The sequence below is a fragment of the Rhinopithecus bieti genome, unplaced genomic scaffold, assembly GCF_001698545.2.
Source record: "Rhinopithecus bieti isolate Rb0 unplaced genomic scaffold, ASM169854v2 scaffold_37314, whole genome shotgun sequence".
Lineage (NCBI taxonomy): Eukaryota > Metazoa > Chordata > Mammalia > Primates > Cercopithecidae > Rhinopithecus > Rhinopithecus bieti.
Genome location: NW_016816196.1, coordinates 1,172,309 through 1,182,003, shown reverse-complemented (window position 1 = coordinate 1,182,003; position 9,695 = coordinate 1,172,309). Strand labels below are relative to the sequence as shown.

The following is a 9,695-nucleotide window of genomic DNA, read 5'->3' as shown; positions in this document are numbered from 1 at the left end:
GTACTGAATGATTCAATTTATATAAAGTATAAAGGCAAAAACAATCTATGTAGTTACAAATAGAAATAGTTAATCTTGGAGGTGAGTACAGGGTAATGAGGAAGGCATATGTAGATTATATTTCAATAAGTTAAAAAAAAACAACAGACATTATTCCAGTACATGAAAACTCTGGGTTCCTTGAGCTGTTTCAGGACCTATTTACATAAGCATTTATGTACATTATTAGTTCAAATAGAGTACATTCCTTCTAATATCTACTTGAGATTATCTGCACTGAAGTGGAAGAAGGTAATTCTGAAACAGGAAGTATCTATGATTTTTATATAACAACTCCCAACTTTTAAATGTTAGTCAATAACTCAAACACTTTTGAAATAATTTTAAACCACAGTGATACATAAAGGCTCTCCTTACTCAGAATTTAATAAACTTTAACATTATCATATGTGCTTCAAGTCTGTTCATAAAAGCAACAAAACATTCAAGGAAAATGAAATTTTCTTTGATGCTCCCACTCCTACTCTTATTTTTCTGTTAACATACCTAGAAGTATTCATCGGTATTGAATAATTTAATTTTTTAAAAAACACTGTGCGGCCGGGCGCGGTGGCTCAAGCCTGTAATCCCAGCACTTTGGGAGGCCGAGACGGGCGGATCACGAGGTCAGGAGATCGAGACCATCCTGGCTAACACGGTGAAACCCCGTCTCTACTAAAATACAAAAAAAAATAGCCGGGCGAGGTGGCGGGCGCCTGTAGTCCCAGCTACTCCGGAGGCTGAGGCAGGAGAATGGCATAAACCCGGGAGGCGGAGCTTGCAGTGAGCTGAGATCCGGCCACTGCACTCCAGCCCGGGCGACAGAGCAAGACTCCGTCTCAAAAAAAAAAAAAAAAAAAAAAACACTGTGCAATGTACGTTTACAGAAGCACAATTCACAATTGCAAAGATGTTAACCAACCTAAATGCCCATTGACTAATAGGTGGATAAAGAAAATGTGGTAAATATATACCATGGATATCATGGTGTATATTTAATACACCTTTAATCAGCCATTGAAAAGAACAAAATAATGTCTTATCAGCAACTTGGGTGGAGCTGAAAGTCATTATTCTAAGTGAAATAACACAGGAGGGGAAAATAAAAAATTGTATACTTTCACTTAGAAGTGGGAGCTAGGCTATGAGTATGCAAAGGCATACAGAGTGATATAATGGACGTTAGAGACCAGGAAAGGGAGGTTGGTAGGTGAGCTAGGGATAAAAAAAAAACAACACATTAGGTAATACTCAGGTGATGGGTGCACTTAAAACCTCAGAATTCACTGCTATACAATTAATCCATGTAACAAAAAACCACTTGTACCCCAAAAGCTACTGAAATATTTTTTAAAAAAATAAAAACATAGGCCAGGTGCAATGGCTCATGCTTGTAATCCCAGCACTTTGGGAGACTGAGGCAGGTGGATCACTTGAGGTCAGGAGTTCAAGACAAGCCTGGCCAACATGATGAAACCCCATCTCTACTAAAAATACAAAAATAAGCCAGGTGTGGTGCCTCATGCCTGTAATCCCAGCTACTTGGGAGGCTGACAGGAAAATTGCTTGAACCTGGGAGGCGGAGGTTGAAGTGAGCCGAGATCGTGCCACTGTACTGCACCCTGGGTGACAGGGTGAGACTACATATCAAAAAAATAAAAAATAAAATAAAATAAATAAAAAACATAAAATAAAATATAGAAAATTTTAAAAGCATGCAAAAAAAAAAAAAACCCCACTGTGTAGACATAAATCATGCCTGGGCTAGTGTATAATATCTATTTTAGAACATAAAATTCATAATTGAGAGGCAGTCTATGTGAAATTCTATACTAAATATGGAAGGGGTGAAGAAACAATAAGCATCTTATCATCTTACCATCTTAATAAGAAGAAAGTTATTTTTCAAGAAAAAGATAAACTTCGTTATAACATCCTAATATACTAAATTCTCATCTGATAATATGTCATTTCATATTACTCAATTTAAAACCTTTTTAACCATAATGGCATATCACTTTATTATAATAAAAATCGTGTTCACCTATATGCTTGGTCTTTCAGAAATCACAGTAAAAAATCAGGCCAGGCGCAGTGGCTCACACCTGTAATCCCAGCACTTTGGGAGGCCGAGGCGGGTGGATCATGAGGTCAGAAGATCGAGACCATCCTGGCTAACACGGTGAAACCCTGTCTCTACTAAAAAAAATACAAAAAATCAGCTGGGCATGTTGGCAGGCGCCTGTAGTCCCAGTTACTTCAGGAAGCTGAGGCAGGAGAATGGTGTGAACCCGGGAGGCAGAGCTTGCAGTGAGCTGCGATCGCGCCACTGCACTCCAGCCTGGGCAACAAAGCAAGACTCCATCTCAAAAAAAAAAGAAATCACAGTAAGAAATCAGACTAGTTGGGCACGCTGGTTCAAGCCTGTAAAACCATCTTTCAGGAGGCTGAGGTGGTAGGATTGCTTGAGCCCATGAGTTTGAGGATGTAGTAAGCTATGATCATGCCACTGCACTCCAGCTTGGGCAACAAAGTGAGACCCCTATCTCTACAGAAAAAAAAAAAAAATTTGCCAAGTGTGGTAGCACTACTACTTGGGAGGCTGAGGTGGGAAGATCACTTCAGCCTAGGACTTCGAGGCTACAGCAAGTTATGATTGGCTGCAGTGAGCTATGATTGCACCACTGCACTCCAGCCCAGGGGACAGAGTGAGACCCTGTCTCAAACCAAAAAAAAAAAAAAAAAAAAGCTGTATCTGTAGAAAATAAGGTGATTTTAAATTATAAAGGGAAAATTCTATATGAAAACACTTTTTCGCCAGGCACGGTGGCTCACATCTGTAATCCCAACACTTTGGGAGGCTGAGGCAGGTGGATCACCTGAGGTCAGAAGCGAGACCAGCCTGACCAATACAGTGAAATCCTGTCTCTACTAAAATTACAAAAATTAGCCAGGTGTGGTGGCATGTGCCTGTATTCCCAGCTACTCGGGAGGCTGAGGCAGGAGAATCGCTTGAACCGGGGAGGCAGAGGTTGCAGTGAGCTGAGATCGCTCCACAGTACTCCAGCCTGGGCAACAGAGCGAGACTCTGTCTCAAAAAAAAGAAAAGAAAACACTTTTTCACCAACATCACTATTATATCTTATTCTCAAAAATTTAATAAGCCTTAAAATAGGCATGCATGCAAGACTGAAAGGCCCTAAATACGAATGCTCCCAAATGGAGTTGAACTTTTGTCAGCAGTCCCAATCTCTTCATGGTGGCTCCATTTTGCAGGAAAGGAGAACGGCTTTGCTATTCATCAGTCTACTGCCATTCCTCTCCTAGGGAACTCATCACCCTGCTGGCCTCATTTCCATTTCAAAATATACCCAGCATGAGCATTGGCAGAATGGCCGCGAGGAAGATAAAGTGTCTTAACATTTTTACTAATAAGCTTCACTATTTTGCCTCCATAACTTCTAGCACTGCTGTACATAGTTAAACAAAACAAATATTGTGGCTAGAAAATGAAACACTAAACAAAATTTCTATTTTAATCTTACCTAAGCAGTAATTCTCTAAGTTTTGCAGAAAACTCCTTCCTTTGGAAATGCAGAAAAGTCAGTGCTTGAGTTATCTTCAACAACTCTAATGGTTTATAGCTATCCAAATGTTTATGCAGAACTGAAGTAACTCTAAAAAGGATTGATAGAGCATATATTATAACCATTTCATTCATTCATTACACATTTACTGTGGCGCTTTTACGCCAGACACTTTGCTGTGTGCTGGAGAAACAGCAATGAATGAGACGAGATCTTCTATTCTTGAAGAAATGTCTCAAGATGGCTCTAGAAATGTAAACAAACTAAAACAGAATGAAGTAAAAGCGATGAATTAAGTGTGAATGAAATAATATTCAATTATCAATAGTACAAGAAGAGAAAAGCATAGTTTTTCTTCCTCAATTTCACAGAGGATCAAATTCCACATCCTCCCCATAACAAAATCTTTACCAAGAGTTACCAATAATTAGCAAGACTAATTTAATTTTCTTCCTTAAATCCACTGGCCCTCAAATGAAGATGCTTAAAAGCAAAGGGAAATCCTAAAAGGCAGTAAGTTGGGAAAAAATGGGACATAAGAAATATTAAAATAAAGGAACATATAATAGGTCACAAAAAATTAAGCATATACAATTAAGCACATATAAAAATATAAGTATATATTTTTTCTTCTGAAATCTCAAGTTACCAAAAAGCCAACAAATGGCAGTATGACTTCAAGGTAACATTGTGGTATGAGACAATCCAAGTTCATATAGAATTGACTGTGCTGCAGAAACTTTCCTTTTGAAAATTACAGACTTGGTGGTGATTTTGGGAGAACTGCTTGAGCCCAGGAGTTCAAGACCAGACTGGGCAAAATAGTTAAGACCCTATCTCTACAAAAAATTTTTAAAATAAGAAAGAAAGAAAAGTAAGAAAAGAAAAAAATTAAAGGAGGGTCTTTATGGTCTCTATTTTACAAGGTTATGATGCTCTGCTTGAGTGTAATAGCATAAATAAAATGAAAAATGCTATAAACAATTGTCATTTCTACTTTGAAAAACAAACCAGCACCTTGGGAGGCTGAGGCAGATGAATTCCTTGAGCCCAGGAGCTGGAGACCAGCCTGGGTAACATGGCAAAACACCATCTCTACAAAAAATACAAAAATTAGCAGGGCATGGCGACGCGTGCCTGTAGTCCCAGCTACTCAGGAGGCTGAGATGGGAGGATCAATTGAGCCTGGGAAGTAAAGGGTGCAGTGAGTTGTGATGGCACCACTGCACTCTAGCCTCGGCAACAGAGTCATACCCTGTCTCAAAAAAAAAAAAAGGCCAGGCACTGTGGCTCAGCACTTTGGGATGCCGAAGTAAGTGGATCACTTGAGGTCAGGAGCTCCATACCAGCATGGAGGGCTGGGTGCGGTGGCTCTCACCCCCGTAATCCCAGCACTTTGGGAGGTTGAGGTGGGTGGATTACTTGAAGTCAGGAGCTCGAGACCAACCTGGCCAACACGGTGAAACCCCGCTTTTACTAAAAATACAAAACTTAGCCAGGCGTGGTGGCAGACGCCTATAATCCTGGCTACTCGGGAGGCTGAGATAGGTGAACTGCTTGAACCTGGGGCAGAGGTTGCAGTGAGCCGATATGGCACCACTGCACGTAAGCCTGGGGGACAGAGCAAGACTCTGTCTCAAAAATAAATAAATAAAATTAGCTGGGCATGGTGGTGGGTACCTGTAGTCCCAGCTACTCAGCAGGCTGAGGCAGGAGAATCTCTTGAACCAGGGAGGTGGAGGTTGCAGTGAGCAGAGATTGTGCCACAGCACTCCAGCCTAGGGAACACAGTGAGACTCTGTCTCAGAAAAAAAAGGAAAAGAAAAAGAAAAACAAAGTAGAACATAAACAGTACCTTAAGTGTTAATTCCTTATTTCTTCAAAACAACAGGTAGATTAAAGAAAACTATTTTTCCTCAGAAAAAAATAGGTGCTTATGAATAACAAACTTAACATCATAAATTTCAGAAAAGATACTTTTTAATCAGATGTGAATTTCTGCTTTCCATATCTTCCATTGCTCTCAACACTGCCAGGGCTTGCTCACCAGTTAGGTCCTCTGACATCAATAACAAAGTTGATTTAAGTCTAGAAGCAAAAAAAAAAACGTTTTGGTTGAAAAACTGAAAATTAGCTTGCAATTTTTTTTTTAAATAACAGTTCTTGAGTAACAAATAGGAAAAAAAAGAATATAAACAAAAACTGAATCCAACATATAACCCCAGTGTTCTCCCCACATTACTCGAATATTAAATAGTACTGAATAAAGAAAAATATATTGTCTTCTTCAATGAAATTCAGGCCTCAGTATAATCCAATCTTAAACTGTTTGAAAAATAAAGGTAAACATCTTTTAAGATTTTCAAATAATACAAGGTTATAATGGTTATAAAATACTATGATTCAGTGAAATTATTCAATACTAGAGAGCTAAGAAATGAACAACTGATATTCTGACAATTTCCCAAATGTTTTAAAACTGAATAGGAATTATCTAGGAGTCAATAAACCTGCATATTATCAGAAATCTCATATACTAAGCACTTGATATAACAGTATAAACTGAAAATTAACAAAGCCAGTCCATTTTGACTATGATTAGTTGTCAGTTGAACTATCCAAAGTAGTGCAGTAAAGTATCATGATACATGTATCTTTTAGAAAGCAAGCTCAAAACGTGGCATCTGAGGATAGGATAAACTAATTGCCTATTCACACTGGATAACTCCATGCCATCCTTTCCACCAACGTTTTCAAACATTTCAAAAACAGTTTCTCCACAAATTTTTCCCAACCACTTCAGTCTATATTTTTCTCTCACTTCTGTCTGCTCACAGCACTATCCATATCACTAATTTTATTGTTTTTTCATAAACTATGTTGTTACGGTATTTACATATTTCAATTATATCTATCCTCTCAATTGCAATGTAAATTCCTTGAAGACAGAGACTCAGTTAAATCCAACTTTTGTACTGCTTTAGCACTGAGATTTTAATAGTACTTGGTGACAAAAAATGGTTTCAATAAAGTTTGTTTGTATGTGTGTTTCTTTGTTTGTTTTGAGATGGAGTCTCACTCTGTTGCCCAGGCTGGAGTGCAGGGGCATGATCTCAGCTCTCTGCAACCTCTGTCTCCCAGGTCCAAGTGACTCTCCTGCCTCAGCCTCCCAAGAAGTTGGGATTCCAGATGCCCGCCATTGCACCTGCCATCACTCCCGGCTAATTATTTTTTGTATTTTTTTGTTTGTTTTTTGAGATGGAGTTTCGCTCTTGTTGCTCAGGCTGGAGTGCAATAGTGCAATCTTGGCTCACTGCAACCTCAGCCTCCCAGGTTCAAGCGATTCTCCTGCCTCAGCCTCCCAAGTAGCTAAGATTACAGGTGCCCACCACCACGCCCAGCTAATTTTTTGTATTTTTAGTAGAAACAGGTTTTCACCATGTTGGCCAGGCTGGTCTCAAACTCCTGGACTCAAGTGATCCAACTGCCTCAGCCTCCCAAGGGGCTGGGATAACAGGCGTGAGCCACCATGCCTAGCCCTTTTTTTTTCGTATTTTTAGTAGAGTCGGAGTTTCACCATGTTGGCCAGGCTGGTCACAAACTCCTGACCTCAAGTGATCTGCCGTCACTGGCCTCCCAAAGTGCTGGGATTACAGGTGTGAGCTACCACACTGGGCCCCAATAGTTTTTAATAATCACCTTGTTTCCATCTTGATATAGTCTTAAGATATGCTCTTAAATTTTTTCATATAATTCAAAGTACTCTTTTTTTTTTTTTTTTTTGAGTCAGAGTTTCACTCTTGTTGCCCAGGCTGGAGTGTAATGGCGCGATCTTGGCTCACTGCAACCTCCGCCTCCCGGGTTCAAGCGATTCTCCTGCCTCAGCCTCCCGAGCAGCTGGGACTACAGGTGCCCACCATCATGCCCAGCTAATCTTGTATTTTTAGTAGAGACGGGGTTCCTCCATGTTGGTCAGGGTGATCTCGAACTCCCCACCTCAGGTGATTCACCTGCCTCGGCCTCCCAGAAGTGCTGGGATTACAGGCGTGATCCACTGCACTCAGTCACAAAGTACTCTTAAAAAATAAAACTTTCTCCGTAAAGTTTTTCCTAACAGAGTAATGACTCCCCTATTATGCAACTCTTGGAACCCCTGCTTAAGTAAATCTACTAATCATACTTATGTGTTAGGATTATTACATAAAATTCTTTTTTTTTTTTGAGACAAGGTTTCATTCTGTGCCCAGGCTGGAATTCAATGGAGTGATCTCAGTTCACTGCAGCCTCAGCCTCCTTGGGCTCAGGTGATCCTCACGAGTAGCTGTGACTCTAGGCGTGCACCGCCACATCCGGCTAATTTTGTATTTTTTTGTACAGTCAAAGTTTCACCATCTTGCCTAGGCTGGTCTCAAATTCCTGGGATCCAGGGATCCACCTGCCTCAGCCTCCCAAAGTGATGGGATTAAAGGTATGCAACACTGTGCCCAGCTTGTAATTCTACATAATTCATACAATTATGCTGGGTGGGGGAAGTTTATGTCTAGTATAAATCCAGTCACATGGCCTACGAAGAGAGAATCTTATCTATTAACCATACTTGTATGTTAATTTAATATTTGCTCATCATTATATTTCAAATATTACTACCTACATCAATATCTAGCAAAACTGGAAATTCCTAAATGAGAGGCGCCACATAAAATTTGCTCAAACCTGACATGGAGACATATGCCGAGTGCATAATAAATGCTTTGATGACTATTGTGATGAAGACAAGAAAGCATAAAATGGTACTCTGCTATGACTACTATAATTCTAAATATTCCACAGACTTACACTGGGTGGGGGAGTCATGTGTGTAAATCCAAGTCACATAGCATAGAAAAGGAGAATAAAAACACATGGCGTTTCCCCTCATTTTTTTTCATGTTGACCCAGTATCAGAGGTTTACCTTTTAGAACACAGCAATAGACTAAGAGTTTGAGATGTAAATTAGAATAATCAGAAAAAGAATTAAGGAGCAGAGCATAAGAGATTATTTTCCCTTCCACAACCTAATGGGGTGATATTTGTACCTCCCAGAGTTGCAAGGAGACGTAAGCTTGAAGGCTCCACATATTCACAAGAAAAAAAGTAATGCATTTTAAACTGAACTTACTGTTTCTTTTCTTCAGGTCCTGCAATGGGTCCCAATGTTACAAACAATTTTACAAAGCTACCAGGATGATTACACAGAGGAATCATTTCAGTTAGCTTCTTTTTAGCCATCATAATAAATTCAAAACTATTAAACTGTAGAATCTTGTATAGCCTAAATATTTTACTGATGGAATCCAAATCAAGTTGGTCCACATTACTTAAAAATACGTTATTACACTTTTCTAATAGTGGTTGATAACAATATTTAATATTTCGAAGAAACTGTGCTATTCTTGTTGCAACGTTGACCTCAGAAGAATCTATGGTGTCAAAAAGAAGTTCTGTTTTATTCACCAGTTGTTGTTGAAAATGTCGTGATATTAAAGAAGATATGTTGACCATCAAGACAGACAAGGAACTGAAAAAGAAAACAGATGCAAAGATTTTACATCAATTAAAATGATCTTTTTTTTTTTAGTAGAAACAGAGTCTTGCTATGTTGCCAGCGTTGGTCTCAAACTCCTGGGCTTAAGCAATCCTCCCACCTCAGCCTCCCAAAGTGCTGGGATTACAGGCATGAGCCACTGCACCCAGCCAAGAATAACCAACTCTAAAACTAAACAATTAGATATGGAAAGGAAGTGGTAAGAATATTATGAGTTTTATGCCGTAAAATTTTTCTTTTAAATGCTAGTGGGACTTGAATTCAGATTTCTTAGTAATCAAATCCTTTCAGACAAAAGGCATGGGAGTAATATTTTTCATTGAGAGCATCAAATGTCTTGTTTTATAGCAAAAACTACTTCGGTGGAAAATATTTTAGTGAAACTTACTCAGAAATCACTTTGGACCAGGCCAGGCACGGTGGCTAACGCCTGTAATCCTAGCACTTTGGGAGGCTGAGGTGAGCGGATCATGAGGCCAGGAGA

At 39.4% G+C, this 9,695-nt stretch overlaps 1 protein-coding gene across 6 annotated transcripts in view; it reads right to left on the bottom strand.

Moving 5' to 3' along the window:
* Positions 1-9,695, bottom strand: part of FASTKD1 (FAST kinase domains 1) — a 77,000-nt gene that overhangs the window by 46,596 nt on the left and 20,709 nt on the right. For all 6 annotated transcript variants that reach the window (XM_017854481.1, XM_017854484.1, XM_017854482.1 and 3 more), the window contains 3 exons: positions 8,786-9,184; positions 5,604-5,714; positions 3,585-3,716 (listed from right to left, as the gene is read on the bottom strand). In XM_017854481.1, the coding sequence (XP_017709970.1) occupies positions 3,585-3,716; positions 5,604-5,714; positions 8,786-9,184 (642 nt within the window). The remainder of the gene's footprint in view (positions 1-3,584; positions 3,717-5,603; positions 5,715-8,785; positions 9,185-9,695) is intronic.